Source organism: Temnothorax nylanderi, unplaced genomic scaffold (genome assembly GCF_030848795.1).
Source record: "Temnothorax nylanderi isolate EJ_2023f unplaced genomic scaffold, tnyl_v1.0 TNYL_tig0005_pilon, whole genome shotgun sequence".
NCBI lineage: Eukaryota > Metazoa > Arthropoda > Insecta > Hymenoptera > Formicidae > Temnothorax > Temnothorax nylanderi.
The window spans coordinates 196488-220990 of record NW_027249067.1 but is presented as its reverse complement, the minus strand read 5'-3'; the positions used below and the strand labels follow the sequence as shown (position 1 = coordinate 220990).

Here is a 24503-nt window from a genome sequence, read left to right as displayed (position 1 = left end):
ACTATCGCCTCTCTTCTCGCGCAAAGTGCCTACGTGCAGCCGCGAAAGGGCGCGAGGTGGAGAGAAGGAGCGAGAGAGAGAGAGAGAGAGAGAGAGAGAGAGAGAGAGAGAGAGAGAGGGGGGGGGAAGAGTTGTTACGACACACCGGCGGGTGACAGGACTGACAGGAGATTCTGCTCCGCGGGAGGACGGGGCCGGGGGTGGCGGGGAGGACGGGAGGGCGAGAGGGATGAAAGTAGGGATGTTTGTCGTACGCGTTATTTGGCCAATAAAACCACGTGGCGGCGCACGGAGGGCATCGGGCGTCGCGCCGCCGTTCGCGGATAGACGATCGTCGGGGAGAGGCGAGCCGGCCGCCGCCGAAGCGACGACGGCGGAGGGTGCGAAGGGCGCGCGCGGAAGAAAGAGATGGGTAGCGGTGCACACGACGGTGCGTAGACCACGCCTCGCCGCGTGCTCGGCGCACGCGTGGTTCCGCCTATTCGCCGTGCACGCTTCCCGTCGCGGCCCGCGACGGAACGGCGACCGTCCGCGACTCCACCGCGGCCGCGACACGTCGTCGTCACACGCGACGCACTATCGGCTTGGAGGTCCTGTCGCCTTGCGGCTCGCGTGTCGGTATTCGGAGCAGGCAAAGAGAGAAAGAGAGAGGAGAGAGAGAGAGAAAGAGAAAGGGAGAGAAAAGAAGTCCCCGTCCTGTCATTCGCTGTCGCAGTGCTCCCCGCGTGCTCATCCACGAGAAACGACGAGATCAAGCACCACGTGAAGCTGACTCCTACTCGACTCGACTGATGCATCAGAATTTGAGCCTGGATTCCGCCTCGGTCGCGTGGATACCCATTGAGCTGTCGCTCCGAAGAGGATTCCGTGGAGATTCAGTCACGCTTTGTCTCAAACACACGTAGGAATTCGTTCACCTGTTCTCCTCTCACGCGGAAGTGTTACTCGAAGTGAGAGGAAAACGTTCCTTCGGTTTCTCTCTACAAGTGTTTCTATCAACTTCGCGCCTTCATCAGGATTCTTACGATCCGCTTCGTCCTGATTTAACATACTGACGATAAGTTTTTTCGCCATCCGTCAATGTCGCTCGAAAGAACATCGTGATCTTCGTTAAGTTCCTATCGCGTGTGACTGTCAAATATACACATGACAGAAGCGAAACTCTCGGCTGTTACTCTTGGCAGAAGTCCGACGTATTCGTACGCGACAGATCGCCTCGCTTCATCGTTCAGAACTCGCGAGAATTCACCGAGATCGATGATCTCGTGATCATTTTATCAATAAATAGATAAGAAGAAATACGCCTAATTCGTCTTTGCACAGGGGCACGTGTTTCTTTTCGTTACTCCAAATTGTTGGTTACGACAAGCGCGGAACAGTGATCTAACGCCGCGATACACCCGGAAGGTATCGCCAACGTGATCCCGCAGGTTGAACCCCCGAACGAGATTTGCGGAAGCACACGCATGCGGAGTTAAGGACAAAGTCGAAACAACGACACGAGGTCGGGAAAGTGTGGCGGGAAGTGGCGGGATCGGCGTATCGATCGGAGATCAAACGGGCACTCTCCAGAGCGTCCGTCGACCGGCTGATATTCGCGGGGAGAGGGGATCCGCGGCGGTGCGGAAGAGATCGGGAAGGTATTGTTCAGCCACGAGTCCAGGATTCTCACCCCCGGAGGCAGTGCCATCTCGCCCGGGGGCGCGGGGCCACCCGCGAGCCCATCGCCGGGACACTATCATCCCCCTGCGCACAGTCCGCCCCTGGTCAAGGTAAGCCCCTTGTTTTCATCGGGGATATCGAAAAACAAAAATCAGTTCGTGAATGAAACCGGCCCAAAGTGCGCTTGAACGAGTACGAAGTCGACCGAAGAAAATGTTGCATTAATTTATATCATTACTAACGCAATAATATATATTTTTATTCGATAATTATAATTAAATTGGTCAGTAACATGAATTTTTTCATCGATGAATGATGCCGATTGCGACATTTGCGAAAGTAATGGTTAATTATTTTTCCGCCCGATTGTTGAGTTTATATAGCTATGATTTTTTAACGAAAAGATGTGTTTTGCAATCCTAAATATATATATATATATATACACGATCTAAATATATATACGAAATATATATACGATCTAAATATATATACGATTTATAATTATGCGACGAAGTAATAGCTTGTCGGCGCACTGTTAAATGCTGTACGTATTCTGACGCTTTCATTACCATGTATACTCGGGAATACTTGAAATAAATAAATGAAACACGAGCGCTATTTATTAAATTATTCATTTTGTCAGCGTGACAGATAACGAAGAGATTGAAACAATTGAATAATAGTGGCATGATTACAAGCAAGAGCACTGTTTTATCTGTAACTAACGCATTTCGGACGTCCGGCTTTTGAAGTAATATACGTACTTAAATCCCGTCCGCGCATTTACACATTGACAAAGTTTTTGCGATAAGCAATGTTGTTCAACGTGTTTTTACGACACGGGGAGACGCGTTGAAAAATGTAATTCAAATTCTAAGAGGAAAATCTTGTTTTAGGAAAAAAGAACGAGAACGTTTATCCGGATAACAACTAATTATTTCACATAAATCGTTGAGTTAAATTAAATGGCTTTGTTATTAAGCGCGCCTTGTTCATTTTGGCTTAACAACACGGGTGCGCGCGCGGTTACATTTTACATGTAACGCTTTACGATAATCGCGCTGAGAAATTATTAATGCGTCAGAGGTTTAAATTCGATCGCTGTTTCAAAGTCGATCGGAATTATTCTGTCACATTTAAGTGGCCTGCTAGGGTAGAGCGGACGAACGTAATGAATGCCATAAAACACATTTATGTCGTCATGTTAAATAATGAAGACAAATGTGATATCGATAGATTTCCTTTGTGCTTTTCGCTTCGCTCAAGATTGCTTCTCCCTCGCAAATCTGATATTTTTTATTACATTTATGAGACTCATATTATTCATTCTTTTTTATATATTTTTACTTTTACATATAAATTTTGTTTTTTTTAAACGGTTCTTTGTAAAAAGATTTATTGTTATTATTTTATATCATCTTTTAAAAAATTCTTTGTGTAAAAAGATTTATTATTATTATTATTTCATATCCTGTACGATCGCGCGGGACTCGCGTCGCATTCGACTGTCACATGAGTCAGAAAATTATGTTAAAAATAACTTTCGACGATCATCGAATTAATTTAAAATTAACTATTAAGTACCGTATGCGAACTAGTACGTGACGTAATAAAGCTTTGAGTAGAAAATTGGTGCGATTTGTTCCCCGTTCTATTTTCCATAAATAGTTCGCGATGCGATCAGCGTATAATATGCATTAATGTATTAGGATATCTAAAGAACGGAAAGTATACCGGGATATTCGATCTTAAACATGATAAGAAAAATAGGAAGAGAATAGTAGTAATAACTGTTTCTCATTCTGTGAATGGAGGAAAAAATTATCTCGATGTTCTGTTCTTCTCTTCATAACTTCAGAAATTATAATATCGAAGTGAAGTCGGAAGTTATTAAAAAATATACGATGGAATGCCTTAAATATTGTATTGTACACTGACCGGCAGGAATGCCTGGACATTTTGATATGTATATGACATATATGTATATGTATATGTACATGTATTATGTCCAGGCATTCCTGCCGGTAGAGTGTACACTGAAATTAAACAAATTACTTTGCCATTTACGTTCATTTTTACAAACGTGGCGACAAATAGAAGTTGGCGGCATTCAGTGTATTGTCGTGCATTATTTTTAACGTTAAAAGAAGAGACGATGTCGATCTCAAACGACACAACTATAATTGCCTACCGATACAATTCCGTCTCCATAGTCTACATTGTTAACTGTAAGACCCCACGGCATCTGTTGAGAGTTACGCGCTTAAATTGTCACGGCGGAAACTTGTCAGCGATCACATTATAATCCAGGGATATATGTGGCAATTACGGCATTAGACCCGAATAGCCGATAATTCCGTTTTAGGTTTGAACTAGACTTTGCCGTAATAGGATTAGAATTTGCGGCACGTTCAGGTGACCGTCTATTCTAGACGCGCACCCTCCAAGCTACCCTGCGAGCTATCAGCTGCATTTAATCCCGTGAATACTAATTTGAAGTCGATTTCTTTCTCAACATGAGATAATAGTTTCATTGAATAAAGATCGAATCACCAACAATATTTCTCTTTCGATCAATCACTATTAAATGAAAGACCTTAATGGCAAAATAATGTGAGTCAGTTTTCGTAAAACTTGTACAATTGTTCTGTACTTATACGACTTTATTCTCTTTCTCGTTTTGATAAACGTCTAAATGTCAGAATGAAGAAAAACTGGGTTATATCACTATATGCTTTTATAACTCTTTAAATCCGCCTAAATAAATGAAATATCAACTTACGTTCGTCGTTACCCAACCGAGCGTTCTCTCCTTCTTCGTTTTATCGGCGACTTTCAGTCCCATCATCCGACATGTCCCGGATTTTCTCTCTCCCTCCCTCTCGGCGTTACTTCCGGAATCAAGTGCGATCTCGGAATTTGACGCGACAAGCGCAATACGATATCGTCCTCGGAAAAGCGACTGCTCTTTATGGTCACGTAATAACTGCGTGGGACTGCCGCCGAGCGGGTAAGCGGGAATGGCGGGGAACGGTTTCGCGAACCGTAAGGGAGGCAAAGGGAGGAACGGAGGTAGAGAGAGCGAGAAAGCGAGAGAGAAAGAGAGAGAGAGAGAGAGAGAGAGAGAGAGAGAGAGAGAGAGAGAAGCAGTGGGATAGACGAAGAAAAAGAGGCCGACGATGATGATGGGTGTAAGGGCGGCTGTCCGAGCTCGTTTTCGTCAGCCGCCGCCGTGAATCCCTCTGGGGACTCCGCGCGGCAGCTGTCTACGGACTGCCGTTGGAGAAGCCCCGGTCGAAACTTAACGTGGAACGATTCCTGGTCCGTGCCCTGCTCCGTTGAACCGCGCGTTTATGATATCATTTCTGAATTAATAAAAAAATAAAAAGAAAAAGAGTGATAGGGGAAAAAGATAGACGACGCATCCGATGTTAGAATGAATCTGGTCCGTAATCTACGAGGTATATTTTAGATACGCGCTTTCATATTTAAAGCTGATCTTACGAGATCCGGACTTGATCCGTTTTAGCACTAAATGTCCCGTGGTTACATCTAAAAAAAATTGAGACTTGCTATTATTACGAATTATGGGCTCGCGGAGCATTATCAACGAGACGGAACATTATCTATAGTAATCTATACGCTGCTTCCGACATTTCTATTCGCGATAAGCGGCCTTAATGCGCGATACGGAATTGTTAGCCTAGAACGTGAGAAGGGAGAAGGGTGAAGGGCCGTGCGGCCCTGCTCGAGGACGCTCGCACACGCGCCCGACACTTTCGCTCCGATTAAGCTTAATTCATTCCGCCGACGTGGAGCGAGGCAGAGGAGAAGACGTTAACGCTAAACTGCTCCAAGAGCGCTCGCCGGCTTGCGCTGTCTGCCAGTCCAATCCTGCCAAGTTAACCTCATTAATAAATTAATTAGATATTATTGTGTTGGAAGCCACGGGGCGGCAGCTGCGGGTACGCTTTCCTCGTCCTCCCTGATCTCCCTCTCCTTCTTTCTTCTGTCGTATTCTTGCTCTCGAATACGGCAACGAGGGAAGGGAGAGTGAGGGGGGTCAGGACCCGTGACGTCACTTCTTACGATGACAAAATGCGTGTTATAACCGCTCGCTCGCTACCCGCACATTTTTTTCTCTCGACGCGGAGTCTTCGAGCGACCGATCGATGACCATCCACGGTGTCTTTCCTCCAGTTTTCACGGTTTTTGATAAACCCCGTGATAAAGTTTTCATTTTCGATTCTCCGACGAGAGATTTCCACAGATTCTAATTTTAAAATAAAAGTTTTATCTGAAACTTTATTTCCACGATCCACTAGATTAAAGATCGAAAATGCGCGCTAAGCTCTTAGAAAAAGATACGTACGAAAAGGAAACTTTACCTCCGGCTGTAATTAAAGAAATGTAAAGAGCAGGTTGGTTCTATAGGAAACACCTTGCGTGTCTAATTCCGCGAAAATATTTTCTCGACGCGGTCTTTCACCCGGAGAGGAGAAGAGACGTTGGATTAGAAAACGGAATTCTATTCCGAGTTATGTAAAGCGTGAAATATAATTTTAAGATCGTGAGAAGCGCGCGCGAGAGAGAGAGAGAGAGAGAGAGGACCCTTTTCGTAATTTCTAGCGCGCTACCCAAGGAGCCCGGGCGGTCGGCGGCGCTCATTACGGGATAGCACGGCTCGTACTGGTAATGACAAAAAGCACACGCGGCATTATCATTGCGGAGTGTATGGCATTAAGCTGTAGGGGGCCAGGATTAGGATGTCGGCCATTACCGCGCGTCACTGACCGTTTATTCTACGCCGTGCGGTGACTTCCTCTAGACGCGCATATGTATGCCTGCGATAAACGGAGGATGAGGACGCTCGCGAGGCCGCCGCGCCGGCCGGACCGTGCATTCTCTACATGCGTGATTCACCTTTCGATATCAATGTCAATTCAGCGTGATCGCTCGCCTTTATTTTAGCGGCCGATCTCTCTTGCGGGGCGAGGAAAACGATTCTGCCTGTCTTGAGAATGTAGAAGTTTCACCTTCTTGGCGAAAAAATATTCCATCTCGTTTTCTCGTTTCGATACGTTATACGCGCATCTCGATGCAGACTTTTGTTTTTTATCGAATTAAGAATTTGTTAATAGTTGTTAATATATTAATGTATTGTTCGATCGTAAAAGTTGTCTATATTTTTTGTTTATTTTTTATCTTTCGTATCATATATTTTTTAAATTAATTATTTCAGAAAAATCTCGTCAATAAATTTGGAAAATTGTATATACATATTTTTATGTATTTAAAAGTAAATAATTTTACGCGCATTGTTTGTTTTCTTAAATTATTTAAATGTTATCTGTGACAATAAAGTAATGAATTTATCGATTATTATTAAATAAAAGAGTAATTATTATTTATGCAATATTAAATATATAAATCTTCATTCCCCTACTTAACGATTCTTCCACAATTAAGATACTTCTCTCTTTTCTTTCTACTCTTCGTCTCACCCAGAAAATTATCATATTAAATTTTTCCTCTCAATTCTAATATAGCCTTCAATGAATAATGAACAGTATATTTATTGGTATCTGCTGGTATATGCAATCGATTTAACAATACATAATAAAGCAATACATGAAGCACGTTATTTATACCGCAATCAGATTCGCCCGCGAATATTCCCCCTAAGATATTGATCGCGATCGAATTCGATTAACCGCAATCTAACGCGCGTAAACCAACCGATTGTCGACATAGTATACGAAAGGCGAGCGGAAAGGAAGAAAGATCTAATTACGGCCGTGAATCATGGCGGCCGTCGTCGCGAGCCGCCGCCGTCGCCGTCGCCGTCGCCGTTCGCGAATCCGGCAGATTTAATGGAAGGAATGTTTGTGCGAGGAATCTTCTGCAGCGCGCGCGCGCGCGCGCGCGCTCTCTCATGAACGTCGGGATCGAAATTGACCTTTAATCGCAGTGGCGCCACGCGAACATGAATAATTGGCCGCGTCAGGAGCGAATTCGACGACGGATAATGCCGCAATAGGCCGAATCGGCGCGTATCATTTATTCATTCGGTCGGCCGGCCGCGCCGCGCCGGGCCGACGATGCCGCGATGGCCGAGCCGCGAATTTGCAAATCGCATTAAGCTGCGCGTGGGGACGAAAAAAAAGGAAGGAAAAAAGATGAAAAAAAAAGAGAGAGAGAGACAGGGAGAGAAAAAATACGGCGAAAGAGAGAGGACTCTCCGTTTCGCGAGGATCAAAGTGCCCGCAATTTTCACTTACCGCCAACGGCATTCCGCCGCCGGTGTGACTCCCGCAATCCGTCGCTGCTTCCCACCGACCGCTGTTTTTCGATCGGCGCACCGCGCGCGCGAGCGTTCCCCGGATATTCCGCGCCGAAATTGTTCGAGACATAAAGATCTTTATATAATTTTATTTTGATACAAATGTGACAATAAGAACGGATTCAGAAATATCTGTAACTTTTTCGTGCGTAGCGGAGGATCCGCAGAAGAAGGGTGATCCCAGAGTCTGGGATGCTGTTTTTTATTTAATCGCGAGGACGATGTTCGAAATATAAGGTGGCAATAACGGAGGAAACCATGGCCCGCGAATCGAAATTCTCGCGTCGACGGGCCACGTATTAAACGTATGTAAATAAATAACGCGCATTCTTATAATTAAAGGGAATTTTCTTTGGGGGCGAGGAGGCGCGACAGAGACTAGAGAAAAAGAAAAAAAAGGAAGAGAGACAGCGAGAAGGAGCGTAATGTAATGCGGAGGAACGCTTACGGACGAGAAATGCACACACGCGCTTTTCGCGCGCGCGGACACGCCTCCTTTTCATCCTTTTCCTGAGGTGCACGGGGGCAGAAAACGACCGAGAGAAAGGAGATGCGGGGCACGGCGGCGCCGAACGTACGAGGGGGGGGGAGGAGGAGGGTAAAGAGAGGGAACCGCGGGGGAGTACGGGCATAGGGCGGTTGCAGTGGCGGCGAGGGGCAGAGGTAGGTGAGAAGAGAGCAAGGATCGCGAGGGTTTACCCGGTATATATATCGGGGTAAGGAGCGCGAGAGACTCCTCTTTTCGCCCCCTTTGCCTTCCACTCGTGTCTCCCCGTTGCCCCTCAGCCTCCGGCGGCTGCGGGCGACGGCGGCGGCGGCGGCGGCGGTGGCGGCTCCTGTTTTACGCTTTTCGACTTTTTCAAGATTTATCCTTACCGCTTCCTCGCTAAATCGCTTTCCGGGCGAAATTTACGGTCGGGCAATAATACAGGAGAAGCGAGCCCGGGCGAGTTGCACACAGTCCGCGATGGTGTAAGGGGCGAACGGGGGGAGGGCGGGGGTGCAGGAAGGAGCGAAGAGCCCGGGCTCTCTACGGCCGTCCAGTCGAGTAACGGGAATCCCACATACATTCCCGGCACGTTCCCGGCTTCTTCTCTACCTGACTGACTGCTTCCATCCCCCTCTCCGGTTACCTCGCGCGCTTTCTTTACGAGCTTCCTCTTTACCCTATCTAACCCCCGCGCGCGCGCGCCCGTGCGCGCCGCTCCTCTCGGCCGGATCCATTCCGCGCCTCCGGGGGTGGCTATGATCGTTCGGCGTGTCGTCGCCGTAGTGCCCGTGATTTTGCGAGGGATTTAACGTAGTATTTTCGTATGCTTCGGCAATAGTCATCGTCTTTGAGCAAACACCGACGCAAGGCTTCGATGATAGTGACGTTGAAATTTCACGTAAAATATTTAGATGTATTGTCATAGAATTTCTTATACAAAATGCATCGAACACGTTAATGTAGAAATATTAAAATAAATAAGAATGAATGATCTTTTGACGATTTTTAAGCTTTCGACATTCGAAATTTAATGTAGCATTAATTGTAGTTATTCATACTCCACAACGGCGTCAGTCGTACGAAAATACACGGCGATGCCTCTGTAGCTCTGTAAAGAACAGCTACAGAAATTTCAGAGAAAGATAAGAATAACGACGTAAATTCCGGTACGCTCTCGGAAGATGCGGAAAAATGTTTACTGCATAACGATCCTCGCGAGTCTCGGGGTAGTTCGCGGAATATGAGATTACTCGGAAACGAGGTTTATGCGCTATGCAGCAAAGTTGTAAGCGCGTCGCGAATTTGGCAACTCGACCGCGATGCGGACGCAGGACCGTTCCTCTTTCAAATGGCGTAACACGCTCGTGCACATTGTGTCAGTTCTCGTCGGCGCAACTTTATCATCTATCCGGCACGCCGTCCGAAATTGACTGCAACTGCGTTCGGGACAAGCGCCAAATCCGCAGTAGCGGTTTATAAGATACAAATACGAGAGTCGTACACGTATACACTACACACGTCCACGTGCGCGCGCGCATGCAAGTGGACGATTGTACGGGCGGTTGAACGAACGATAATTCCACGTGCTTTCCCGCGCGCCGCAGATTCGTAAAAATGAATCTCACGGAAATATGGCGAGGAGTCGCTCGATTCTGTTGAATAATGTATGCACGACAATGGTATGTCTGATGCATGATTCATGAGGGCTATTAGCGAATGTATCGGCAAATGCTTATTTGTTTACAGTTACCCGATTTCTGTCTTTTTAACGGTCTAATGGCTGAAACTGAGAAAGCGAGCTTGAAGCTTTATCGTGTTGAGAGACGAAAAAATAATCACGGATAAAATACATGACGACAGATTGAAAATTTTAATTTTTCTAAATGTATTGTACTTGTACCATAGAAAATGATTACGCTAATAAGTTGGATCGAAAGAACTTAAGAGGACACGTTTGATGATAAAACGATTCGGAAGATCTAAATAGTGAAAAGATATATCTCATAAGATGCAATCGTCAAGCATGAAATTAATAATTTACCTCAAACGCCACCGTCCACCGTACGCAATCGGATCAGCCAGTCACCCCGTAGCCATCCGTTTGCGTTAGAGAGCGCCGAGTATAAACACGCGCCGGACATCTCGCCGACGCCTTTCGCCGGATCCTTCCCGCGCGGAAAAGCCGGGCGATAAATAATATAAATGGACCTCACAAACGTGACGACGCGACAAGTATCATCGAGAAAGAGAGCGAGTGGTCACTCGGCAGCACGTGACCACCCGCGATCATCCCGCACGCCGGGGATTCCCTCGCGTACGGCCGGCCGGAGATACCGTAAGTAAGGGTACGGCCACATCAGAAAGAAAAAGAAACAAAGAAGTAAAGGGGGAAGAAAAAGATACAAATAACAAAAAAAAATCTTACATGTATAAAAAAAATTTTTAACGGGAAAACTGTCAGATAGAAAAATAAAGCTAAGGAAAAGAGATATAAAAATGTTAAAAATACGTGTAATAGTTTATATAATTAGATTTTAATTTGATGCTTAATTTCACCGATTTCATCAGATCGACGCAAGAATGGGTGTCCCGTATATTTTTACCCTTTACTTGGACCGGGCGAGGGAGAAAGACGTTGCGACCGCAAGCTCGCCGGTACAGAGAGTACGGGTGAATCGAGTCGTCTAAGGGGCGCGACATATTGGATGAAATTGGCGCATATCAAACAGGGAAGCAATTGGAATAGCGGCGGGATCCGGGGATCCCCGCGTCCCCGGCTCGCGCGCGCTCTCGGTTCCGCTGGAAATGGTGCCCTCGGGGCTCGAAGCCGGGCTCGGAAACGAAACCCTCGACTGCGCATCCCCTATTCCCTCTCGCAGCCCGCGGCTTCGGGCCTCCTCCTCCTCCTCCTCCATCTCCCCCCTTCGTCCCCCGTTCGCGCATCGAGTGATATTACACCGCCTAGGAGTCTATCCGCTCGGTCTCTTTCTAACGCAGACGCGCGCGAGACCGACGATACTCGTCTCGGAACAAACCTAACTTTGGCTTGATATAACTTTGCCGCGGCAAATGCAATAATGCCGCGTGCTTGCGTGCAATGACCTACAATAGGGTGGCGATGATCCGTGGCATCTTTTGGTGTATCTCACGCTCGCTCGCAAAAGTCGGTAATCTAAATACAAGTTTTCACAATACCGAGATAAATTAAACAGATGATTGCACGTACGAATATTCGTGTTTTTCTAAGGAAAAAGATTAGCGTTGGTGACAATTTTCATCTGGACGAGTGTGATTTACAGAAAGAATGAGAAATCAGACTGCGCTCCTGACTCAATATCGGTGAACCTGACGTTTGCTCCTGCCTCTTCTCGCGGCATCCAGTCGGAGCGATTGTGAAGGCTTTATTTTTCGCGCGCACAGCGTCTCGAGCGGAGGCCGACGGGGATACTTGCTCGAGGCAGAAGTCAGGCTCGTCGTAGCTCTGTCGCGGGTCTGCGTAACCGGAGAATCAATACGATCCTCCTCTTCTTCCTCCTCTTCTGCGTTCGGCTGCGCCAATTGAGCTCGTTGAATCTGTGCACCGAGCCACGCGGTTACGTATGGCGCGCGAGTGCACGCGTACGTGTGCACGCACGCACGCAGGGCTTGGTGTGGTGCACGCGCGGGTGCACGCACGTGCGTCGCACGCCACCGTGCGACTTCACGCTGCGCACACGCGCGCGGAGAACCCTGAATCCAACCAATCCGCCGATCCGCTCGCGATCGATGAACGGATGAGACGCGCCCGCGTGCCGCGGCCACCAAACAAACTCATCCGTGTAATTGGCAAATTGACAGATTAATTCAATCACACCGTCGATGCTGCTTCTTCGTCTCGGTGCTCGCGCTCGTCCGCTTTCGGCTCGGCACCGTGTTATTGTGTTCCGCCGACGAGCAGACGCCCCCGTCATTTCCGCCCCATCATTGGCTCGTATTTTTCGTCGGATTATCAAATCGCTGTTTTATGTAATACAAAATAAAATGGAACTTCTGTAACCTCTGACAAGAATCTTTTGTGTGAAGATATTTGTTCTGCGTTTTAATAATACTCTTCTTTTTTTTGTAAGGTAAAAGCAACATCTCTCGAACACCAAGGCAACATATGTCGAAAAAGTTTAACAGTATTAGGGGAAATATTAGAATAATAACTATCATTTTATTGTGCCTATTTGCGTCCAGCTATAATCTCATCAGGCTGCGCTGCCGATACGTTTCTTTCCACAATCGGTGGTGTGATAATCGAAGCGCACCACCCGCAGCGCGGTGCGCGATAGACGGAATAAATCAAATGTCGAGTGGATAAGCGGGAAATAAACCGAAAACCGCCGGTCGCTCTGTAAATCGAGAGCAGAGAGAGCTAAAAGGAGAGAAAGAGGCAGAGGCAATGAGAGAACGGCGAGAACGTGCGAGTGAAGGATATAAACACGGGTCGCTTCTCTCCCCTTTCTGTAAAAAGGGCGACAAAAAGAGAGATTGGGGGGACGGAGAGTGTTCTCTCGAGTGTGCACGTCGAGAAGGGCGTGTGCAATGCGGTGGAATCGAGTGGAGCGAAAAGTCAAATGGAGTCGACCTGCGCTGCGGTGTGTCGGGAGAGACGAGAGAAAGAAAGAAAAAGAGAGAGATAGAGAGAGAGAGAGAGAGAGAGGGGGGGGAAGAAAGAGATAGACGAGCGGAAGAAGAGAGTGCTATCGGATCAAGTGGGCGCACAAGCGCGATTTTGAATTAGCTACCCTTTTTGACATCTCTCGCCGCTTGCAACTTCCGAGAGACGTACGTGTCGCCCTTTTCACGACGAAATCATCGGGAACGAAGACGATTTTTGCGTCGTCGAAATTACAATCGCGGATAATTGAAACGTTTATGAATAATCACAATGGAATAATTGCGATAAAATATTTGTGGATAATTACGGTAGAATTATAATATAGAATTATAACGAAATAATTACATAAATAGAATTATAATGAAATAATTACGTCGGATAATCGCGGAGTGTTGTATTCGCCGTGATTGTTTCCGTATTCATGTATTCGTCACGTACCGATACCCTCGTTTCAATGAGAGAGAGTGGCGCTTTTATATCCGCCTATCCCTGCACGGAGAAAGGGCAACCGGACGTGATTTTGTCCTGGTGAATGGGTCGAAAGGTTCCGTTTCCGGATGCCGTGGCATGCATTTATGGTCCTTGTAGATCGGGAGAGGCTAGCACAAAAAGCTCTTCGTGATTGACTGCCACTGTGTGTGATACAGTGTATGAAAATAATATTAATCTTTTAAAAACCCCCCAACGACGCCCCATACCTGCACTTACTCTTTTTAAAAATATATTTTTACATATCAAGTCAGAAACTTTTACTTCGCCAGTAATTAATCAACAATAAAGATTTTTTATTCGACCCAACTTTATAATATTTTTGCATATTTGTTATATTAAAACGCGTTTTCTAATAGCGCCTCATTTTGTATTAAAGATACGATAAATCGAAATCAATTAGAATTAACTTGTCGTTTTATCTACGATTTAAAAGTGCCGTCTCCGAAGAGATTAAACTTGGAATCGGCAATTGGCCCGAATAAAGAGATTCAGTTACGATCTCGGGACCGCAAGTTAAGTTAAGACTGTGAAACTTACGGTGCGGCGCAGTCTTAATCAACTTTCAATTAAAACTTGTCTTTACAGACCAGCGCTCGGAGGAGGAAGCGACGCGGTATATAAAGCAGAGTCAATGTAAATCAATAATCAGTTCAAATTCAATCGCGACGAGTTCCATTTTCTTACTCGATAACGAGAATCTCTTGTGATGCTTACATCATACTTATAATGAAGTCGCCTTACCCTCCTCCCCCGTCGTCGTTCCAATCTAGAAGTAGATCAGCTCGCAAACTTTAACGGTCTTAATTCTGTATTCCTAAACAAACTTGCCGTTACTACCCCCGACTTACGTATTTTACTTCTATCTCATTATGAGCCGTATTTATATTGTTCGGTAAATATTAAAATCCGATAAGGGAATATCTCGGAATTTTGATGAGCGCGGCGCGATTTTATTTTCTTAAATTAATATCACCGCTAATTACGTATATTACGTATATTACGTTACTCCAATTATCTCTCTACCGCGATATCTGCACGCAGACCGCCGGTTCTTCTTATTTTTAATCTGCGGGCGCATTGCAATAACTATTTTCGGAGATTTCACGGATCCCTGCGTAATGCACGAGATAATGATTGCTGTTTAACGGCCGTATTTATTATTTAATGCTGTTGTTGTTGGTATCACATAACCGCCCGTCGTTCCAAATGGCATAGGGATCGCGTCGCTATACGGTTCGCTCATTACATGCTATTAATTTATAATCAGTTATTCAATTCGGTCGAATTAATTTATTTACACATTTAACATGGGAGTTATAACGATACCCGGATTCTATATTTGCGGCTTTCACGCTTCGGCCTTGCCGAAAAATGATTTTACATCGCCGATATATGCGTGGCGTTATTTTAAATCGCTCGTAATTTAGATTTAAAAATTTATTAAAAGCCACCATGCTCCTTCTTCTTCCGCCTCGGATCGGTTCTTCTCAACTTTCTTTCAGAGTTACGCGACGAACTTTTATTTCAACTGGCTTAAGGAACTTCGTATTTTTTTAGGTAGATTAGATTCAATGATAAAGTAATAATAATTTTATTAGCCAGTGACTGTGTTCAGCATTATACCGTCGGTAATGAACGGATTAAATCAAGGCGTACAATTTGATAGTACAATAATATCACGTCGCTTGGTAATCCGCTTAACCCTTCCCGGCCCAGCGATTTCAATTGGAATCACATATACGCTTTGTCTTATGCAAACAAATCCGTTTAATCTGAGAGCAGCTGCAGCGTTTTCTTCGAGCTTTCTTTAATGATTAACTCTCTCGGAGCTCCAAGAACCGCGGAAAAGCACGATTGAATTTTAACGAAAAAAAGAAAAAAGAAATCATTTCCATTTTTTTCAGCAGCAGAAATAGCGGCCTGTTCGCCAAACGCGCGATAGTAGATTCTATTATCGAACGCTTTGCATATACTGACGGAGTATAAAATGCCACGGAAACGTTCACAACGTTTTCCGATGTTAAGCATGCACGTCTCTGCGCGAGGAGCGTGTCTGCCGCGATGTTCGCAAAGTGATATACCGAAGGAGCTATCTTCGAGGAGGAGGAATAGGAGGAGGATGAGGACGAGAGAAGCAAGCTCAGGGCGCACTTACGAAAGTTTACGTACAGCGGCGCGAATAGTTTTACATTATTACATGCGTGGGGAAGGAGATGAGGCGAAGAAGCTACTGAGAGAAGAGAAGGGGCGGCAGAAGGAGGTGGGAGGGAGGGGAAGGGTACGTAAGATCGATCAAGCCGCCTCGTAATTATCCGCTTTGTATCGCATAATTCCCGGTTAGTTTGGACGCCGGCGTCGCGCGTTCGATACCGTCGAGTGCGCCGCGCCAGTAAAGGGGTTACGGCACGGGGGAGCAATACCATATGCAAAGTTAACCTCCATTAAATGCGTTAACTCGGCGACGAGTATGCTCCGATGCGCTTAACCAAAGTACATTACACCGATGCTCGATGCGAGAGCGATCCCGCCGCGTAGAGAACGAGCGAGCGAGAGCTCGTTTCTCTACACAGGATGTCCCGTGGCGTCTCTCACGTCGTTCGTGGGTTCTCCGACCGAATATTGGACTTAACGTTTTCCTCCTTTTTCCAAGATCAGAAATTTTTCAAGATCAATATACACGTAATCGGAATGACAAACAAAATTTGAGGAATTTTATAAAATATTTTACACAACGATTATATATTATTTATTATTATTTATTATTATTATAATTAATTATTTTATTATTTATTATTATTACATATATTATATATTATTATTTTAAGATTTTAGTTATTTGTTGTTAGTTAATTAATAAAAATGCTCGATAATTAATTGAAAAGAAAATCGAATATCAGCCTATGATACCCTGTGTGTCTGCGTCACTCGCCTTTAATTGCTCTCGCTGAGACGAGAAGGCGGCCGCGGCGTATTTACCCACAGCTCGTTTCGTCCTCGATTTCTTTTTGACGAGACGACAATGCGGCCCGTTAACCCCGCGACCGTCCATGCCGTAATATTATCGAAGGAGCCAATGTACAATCATATCGTGGATGACACGATATTACATTCTGGGACACGCTCTTCCCTCTTGACCCGCGGCGATCGACGCATTGTTGCTGCTGCTGCATGAGCATTAAAGTTCCTTTCGTTGAAGACGATTCGCTGATGGTAGCTATGCGCGAATGAAAACGAAAGAGAGAGAGAGAGAGAGAAGAAGAAGATAAGCAAGAGAATACACGCTTTTCTACATCTTTCAGCACGAGAACACTTTGCGAACTTTGCACAAAAACTGAGTCTTGTAATAAACTGCTAAATAAATATTTTAGTTCAATCTTATATATACAAACTATACTTATATAGACCAACTATACTTTGCAAATAATTCTTTATTTGCAAATTATCTTTCCAATATGTTTTTTTTTTGTCAGTCATACATTGTATACGTTATTGTATAATTAAGATTACAAGAATTTCGACTCTAGTCGCTTGGTATTAAATCTTATTAAATATGTTAATGTCGCATCATAATTTTGATGATGACATCCATCATCTCTTCAACGACATCTCCGTCCCGCATGCTCTCGTTCGTTTTGAAGGGCCCGCGGGCCGGAGCGGAGCCCGCGGTTCTCTTTCTCCACGCCTCTCGGTTCACGTTAGAAGATACTTATTAAATTGTGTCATCCACGAATAAGGGCTAACGCGCTGCATCCAATTTGTGCCGCTTAATTAATTCCCTCCAATTTATTCCCCGAGACCGGCCAATAAAGAAACCCGGGACCCGCGTCGCTCGCCGGTCAACGAGCGCCGCCGATGCCACCGCAATATTGTCTCTAATGAAATCTTCGTTAATCGCGAGAGAGAGAGAGAGAGAGAGACTCTTCGCCGGCGAGTTTTCCGACGTAACTTGCGACGTCAATTGTTGCAGCCATGCTCCACGAATTTCTCGCGCGGCTGCTCGGCCGGCCGCGTCGCACGCGATGCACAATGATGCGCACGATGTTGCATTGATACCATCATCCGCCGTTTCTCGGTTCGAGAAAAAAGAGAACGGGCAACTGCACGGAACAACATAGTTAGCGCTATTTTCGCGGAAACTGAAGTTTATTTGCTCTCGCGTGAATATTCCACGCTGTCTTCCAGTTTATCTGCATTATTTTTTATAAAATAATAAAAAATCTGAAAAATATTATTTGTCGAGTTATTCTGTGTTCGTCCGTCGTTTAACTATCACGAAAGTAATAATTTAAAATTTATTGCTGCACGACATATTTTTTTTACTATTACCGGCTTGGCTAGAAATATCTTTTAATATTATGTACACTGTTGTGTTAGTGCAAAAGATTTTATGCTTGATTTATTATAGCGAGCAACAGCGTCGTTGCAAAGTATCAGCCTTTCAGAGAAAAGAATAAGTATATTTGTTTTACTTGACACTAACTGAGTAACAGTGTTTAAAATTCTATTAGAATCAAGCATCCCTGAATATTTGATTGCGTACAGATCGAGTGTCTCTCGCGTTCGCGTTGGCATGGAAGCGGGAAGAGGAAAGAGAACCCGACGCTGACGGGAAGCTAATTACAGAATTATCGCTTTTAATTGCGATTCCCGCTATTTGCGCAATGGCGCGGTGGAAGCGTGCGATTGTCGTCGCGTGCCGAATTATTGGATGTTGACGTCACCGACCGCCGCCGCCGCCGCCGCTGCCGCTGCCGCTGCCGACGAGCCCCGATGCGGCACCGCTTTGCTCGTAATTGCCGGCACCAATTATGCAATTAGCGCCGCGCTCTAATGAGCGCGCAGTGTTATACGCGCGGAATCTAAACACCCGGCTACCCGACACCCACTCGGCGCGCGGCACACCGAAACGTGTCTTTGTTCACCCCTAAAGCGCGATACGCCCCTATCCGGTTTAACTTTCATTAACGCATTATATATATTATCACGAACGATACTAACTCGTAAGATTATTCCCCGGATGACGTGCGTTTAATGCCCCAACACAAATACATACGCAAATTGGACTATTAATTATCGCGTGTCTTGAATCAGCCGCTTTCGTCTGCAGTTTTTAATTAATCTGGAGCCTGCCTTACGTAATGTTTGATTCGTGCCTTTCGCAATGTTCTAAACTCTAACTCATTAAATATTTATGTAATGGAATTTCAGAATAATATCGTGTTACAGCGACAAATTAGTGAGGGGGCCAGCGCAAGAGTTCTCCATTCTATTCGTAATCGGTCGCTCTTCATTCTAAATGCCGTTGTAGCCTCCTTCAGAATCGGCTCCGGTAAACGCGAACGCGCCTCGCATAACGAGCGTGTAACAAATCCGACAGCGTGTGCCAACGTGTAAACACTCACCGCAACACTCGTAGCCGCAATCCCTTCGCCCTCGCGCGCAGTGGGGCACCGCCGTCGGGATGATCGCACAATAAAACACTGGCATAATATTTCGCCCGGCTGGTTGAACACCGCAAATACACTCTAGGACCACATGCCGACCCTATTTCGCGCGGGGTGAGAAGAGACGAGGTGGGAGGGGGTGGGCGAGAGGAAGACGCGTATGCCAGGGCGCTAGCGAGGGTGAGATCGGCGAGCGCAAGCCCCCGCGAGGTTCCATCGCGTGCCGCGGGGACACCCGCGGGCCCCATGTTTCCCCCTCGCGGATTAGCCTCGCTACATTTCGTCCCTTCTGTCGGTGCGTATGTCCCGTCATTATGCCTCTAACTCTCGGCAAACGCAAAACCAATAGCACCGCCACCCACAGCGGACGAATTTATGGGGCACGAAGAATGAACAGATCGCGATTGTTTCCTCGAGCTATTGGTATTGCGATAAATCGGTTACTTGTTCGCGATTAATTGTCGGGTACTTTTGATGAAATGTTTATAATTTTTTCAAACATATTGGCACACGTTCTTCACAGGATTTGGTACTTATTCATTATATACAGGCGCTATATATAGATATATAATGTATATATTATATATTTAATAGTATATAATTATATATGTATTATATACACATATAAAATATAGAATTGGAAGTGACGCCCGTATAAAGTACCCAGGATTTTTTTAAGATAAGAAATATATATCTTCTTTAATTTTTAGAGTCCCAGATTCGACGAGAAATATATGCTTTATTCCATTAATATATAATCAAGAATAGTAACTGAAAAAAAATAGATTTATACTACATATGTAAATAATAATTTAATTAAGTCGAAGTAGAGGCTCCAGTAATGATAACTGGAAGGAACCTGCTAATTATGAGCCGAGCGAATTATGACGCTCGGCTCATAATTAGCCCGTTCCTTCCAATAATTTAATTTTTCGTAATATACTTCCGGTATCTAAATATCTAAAATTTGCCAAATTAAGACGAGAAAATAATGCAACTGTTTGAAATTGCGCATTGAAGGGCGCTTTATTTAACTGATTTTGAGCTAGATGCGTCAATAGTGTCTGCTTTTATTGGGAACCTACTAGCGCGGACAACTAACACGATTTGGTATCACGTTAAAAGTATATTCCGTAGCAGTACGTTTAAGCGTGTATGTACCAGGGAAGGGACTGACTACAGTCGACGCGTCGTTTTCGCCGGAGGTCAGACGGCCGAAACGAGAATTGCTCGAATTTTGTTAAGTTTGGCAGCAATTACTTTTGATACCCGACACGCGGCCGTAATTGCGTTGGGCCAAGCAGAACGACGGGAGAGGGGTAATAATTCGCTAATATCAATTTCAAATTTCAATTAGTATCATCTCGACGTCCGCCTCTGCGCTTCTCCCTCCCCTTCTCTCTCTCTCTCTCACTCTCTGTCCCTCTCTATTCGCGGACCCCACAGGAACACGCCATGATCTAAAATTCAATTTGTCCCTTCGTACCGGAGAGCCGCAAAGAGAGGAGGAGAGACAGTGCAGCAGTGGCGGATAAAGGGAGAAGCGAGAGATGAAGGGGAGACGCCGTGATGGAGCGAGTGAGATAAACAGCCGCATAGAGATAACGGGAGGGGGACTAACGGCGGGCGCGGGCGGCCGGGGGCGGGAGGGTGGTCGTTGGTGATGAGGGGGACCGGGGGTATAGTTAGTGTACACCGGTTCTCTAAAGCCACTCGCGTGCACGCCGTTATATAACGAGAGAGAAACGGCGGGGCCCCGTAGGCACGCGCATGCGCGACATGCCGACCTATTATAAATTGATAACTCCGCCGTTTATTAAGTTCCACGACCGATGCCTGCTTAGGCAAAGAGCCCTCTACGCGTCGCGCCGCTTCTCTCTCTCTCTCCCTCTCTCTCTCTCTCTCTCTCATCCCGCGTGCAGCGCTCCTCTCTCGCCGATACATACATTATTTATTTACGCGAGTTTACAATCCCTCTAATGGGGATTGGCGTAATCGGCCACCCATCCGTTCCCCTCCGCGCCCTTGCCCTCCCCAGCATCCCGCCTGCCCCCCTCGTATAACCGCCCACCCCGCTGCAGCACGCCGCTGTCGCGCTCCCTCTTAATCATGTTTCACCCCGCTTTCGAAAATCCGCGCGTCGCACGGCGAAATCGGAAGTGGCTCCCGATGCTGCGCTTTTCGAGGGCCATCGCGATACTCCCCGGCGGGTCCAGAAAAATCTAACCGGAAGGGTGGGCATGACATAAGACGATTAGAGACGTATCCATTATTTAATTTCAAATGTTTATAATTTTTATCAAGTCAATGTAGACAGAGCAAGTGAAACTGGAGTTAAGTTTCAGAATTAAATTTGAGTCTAACTCGATCTCTTCTCGAAGACGAAGCTCTGTATAAAGGAGTTTGATTTTTACACATCTCCGATTGGTCTTTTCATATTAAATTCCTTTTATATTTTAACTTATTTTAGGAAAGGAGAGTTTGCCAATAATTCTTCACAATCGTGATGTAACAACAGCCTTATTTACGGCAGTACAAATCGCAAATTACCGATTTCTTCCTTTGGATCTAATATTTAAATTTTAATAAACCCCACTGAAGGCAAAGAACTCTATCCTAGAGATCTATTAAGATAAGCAGGAGTAACGTTGAAATTGAAGCGCATTCCTGAAAATATTATTTCGTGACGTAAAAGGGAGCAATTGTGGGAAAAAAACCTCGCTTGAACCTCCGATTGTGGCGATCTTCCTCTCTCTCTCTTTTTTTTTACCACGGAAGAGATCATGAAATCAACTGACACTGACGGGTGGTTGCAGATTGGCGCGGTCCACGCCCACCAGCCGAACAATAACCACCAGCACCATCAGCAGCAACAGCAACAACAGCCGTCGAGTCAACCGCAGGTGTCGGGTGCTGGCGCGGGAGGGGCCGGCGGGCCGGGGGGCGGCGTGGCCAGGGCCGGAGGCATGTTCTGCTACCACTGCCCCCCGGGCCTCCCAGCGCCGCGATTACCACCATCCCTGGAGTATCCTTTCGCCCCGACTCACCCCTGTAAGTAAAAATTCGATTTCTTCTGCTGTGGGCGCGCGCACACACACGATATCTTTTTCTTTTTTACCTCGCGACTCGCCCCCTCGTCGACTTTCGATCGCGAAAGGCATACCGTGCGAAATCGCTGTAAAATGTTACAGGGAAATTTTTAGATTTATGCGCTGAGTAAGGAAAACAAGGAGGCAGTTTTGAACAGCAATCTTTCGAAAAATTATGTAAAACTTTCACGTAAAACTTTAGGGACAAATAGTATAAAGATGGAGAGAAGTGTCTAGATATTATATACGTAAATCGAATCAATATACAAATAATCGATCATTTTTCTCTTTCAACTTCTTCAATTTCACATTGATAAATTCTTAAAAGATTTTATTTCTACGTTATTGAGATTATTTTCACGAAAGAGACGCGAAGGAAGAAACGCGAAAAAAAATCCTGGGAAGAAAACATGATGGAGAGAACAGCGTAATCGAGACAGAAAGAGACACCGGGTATACAGCAAGGAAAGAGGCTTGGGGGAAGGTGAGGGGGAGCAGACTGATTGTACTGGCACTTGCTCTAGCGGAACACATCGATGAAGTTACATTACCGACTAGACCGAGTTACGCAAAGTGGACGCTACAAACTGGACGGCCGCTAAACTTAATTTGCACTTCGAGCCAACTTCCAGTTAAACCGCGTCCCGCCGGCAGTCGAGCCGAGTCACTACCCAGAACTTTGACGACAGTTTGCCTATTCACCGATCGTTTTCCAAGTCGCGTCCCATTCCCGATGACGAATTTCAGCGCGATCTGTCAAGCAACCTGATGTTCTCTCGACGTGTCTCCGGCCAGCGATGGTGATTTATCGTTATCGAATTACGGTTGCAAAATTTATTTCGCTAATTCGCGGATTTCACTAAAACGGAAAGTATCTGATTTCGAAAATTTCATTTTTAATCGCGACGAAATACAATATCAGGCTTTATAAATTATTATTAATTACGACTTTATGATTATACGGAGCGACTTGTAATTTCGATAAAAATAGCGCTATGTGTTATCAAAGATTTATATACTAACAGGAAGAGATTTTTTATTGTGTCCTTATATTGTTTTAATTATTTTTTCCATTATCAACACCTCTTATTCGTAAGAATATATATAGTATTTGTTTTAGCTGAATAATGCAGTAGCATATTACAATACTGACTTCGATATCCGAGCAAATCTAACAAAAGCAGCGAAGGGAGTTCAAAAATCAATTTTCGCTATTCTATCAATTTTATGCTATCATAAAATATACATAAATATCCGAAAAATCATTACCATTTATTTCACTCTGTGCCCAAATCGCTATTAGTAAATCCAAGAACGTGGGAAGTGTGACGCGCGCCCTATTCTCTATATTCTCTTTAAAACACAATACCCATTGAGGCTCATAAATGTGGGAGGCGCAGCGGTCTCTCTCCGGTAGATGATCGAACAGGGCGTCGAGGTAGGCAGGGGGGATTGGGGGTCCGGGGAACGGGTGTCCTCAGGGACGTCCGGGCACCCTTCCAGCTCCCGATTGCCCCCTCGTCTGTCTCCCCCGGTCCCCGCTGGCTCGTAGCTCTCTATCTCTCCGTTCTCTCTTTCTCTCTCTCTCTCTCTGGCCTCCTCTACCCCCCGTTGGGATAAACAGATTAGGTAACTACGTGATAAGTCGGTAAGTGGGTTCCCTCGGCCCACGGTCCAGACCCACCGACATTCGCTCTAACATCTAACTACCTCGTTAGCGTCATTAGTAACGGTCGGGGTGTCATTAGATTTCGTTCTCTACGTGTAGTTTTTCCACGGGTCCACCACCGGTCCCCCCCTTCTTCTCTGGGTGCCTTCGAGACCTGCAGTCCGCAAGTGCAACGGATACGGGCGATCATGGAGGATCGTGACGCGCGTTTGGAATAATTTTGAATTGCTCGCCTACGCATGTAAAAATACAAAGTCAACGTAGACTGAGCAAATAAAATTATAATTAAGTTTCAGAATTAAATTTTGAGTCTAACTCGATCTCTTCTCGAAGAGAAGACGAAGCTCTGTTTAAAGGAGCCTGATTTTTACATCTTTGATTTATCTTTACATATATTGAAATCCTTTTATATATTTCAACTTATTTTAAATTAATTTATAAAAGAACTGATTACACGTGCAAATGTCCATGTCATATATGTTATGCTAAAAAATTTAAATAAGTAAAAAAATAAAAGCTACACGTAGGGAATGAAATCCAGCAATCTTATGCAATGATTTATATACATTAAGAGTTTAGTAAATCTTATCTAGAAAAGATATGAGATTTTGCTTCTTGTAAAGAACGCGTGAATTAATGATGTCCCCATGCTTTCCTTGCGCGAAAAATTGA

The 24503-nt window shown here is 45.3% G+C and overlaps 1 protein-coding gene across 2 annotated transcripts in view; it reads left to right on the top strand.

Annotated features, from left to right (window-relative positions):
- The first annotated feature begins 541 nt into the window (after positions 1-541).
- Positions 542-24503, top strand: part of Drgx (Dorsal root ganglia homeobox) — a 37926-nt gene continuing 13964 nt past the window's right edge. For both annotated transcript variants that reach the window (XM_071711558.1, XM_071711547.1), the window contains exons 1-2: positions 542-1772; positions 21890-22124. In XM_071711558.1, the coding sequence (XP_071567659.1) occupies positions 22040-22124 (85 nt within the window). In that variant the 5' untranslated portion in view covers positions 542-1772; positions 21890-22039. The remainder of the gene's footprint in view (positions 1773-21889; positions 22125-24503) is intronic.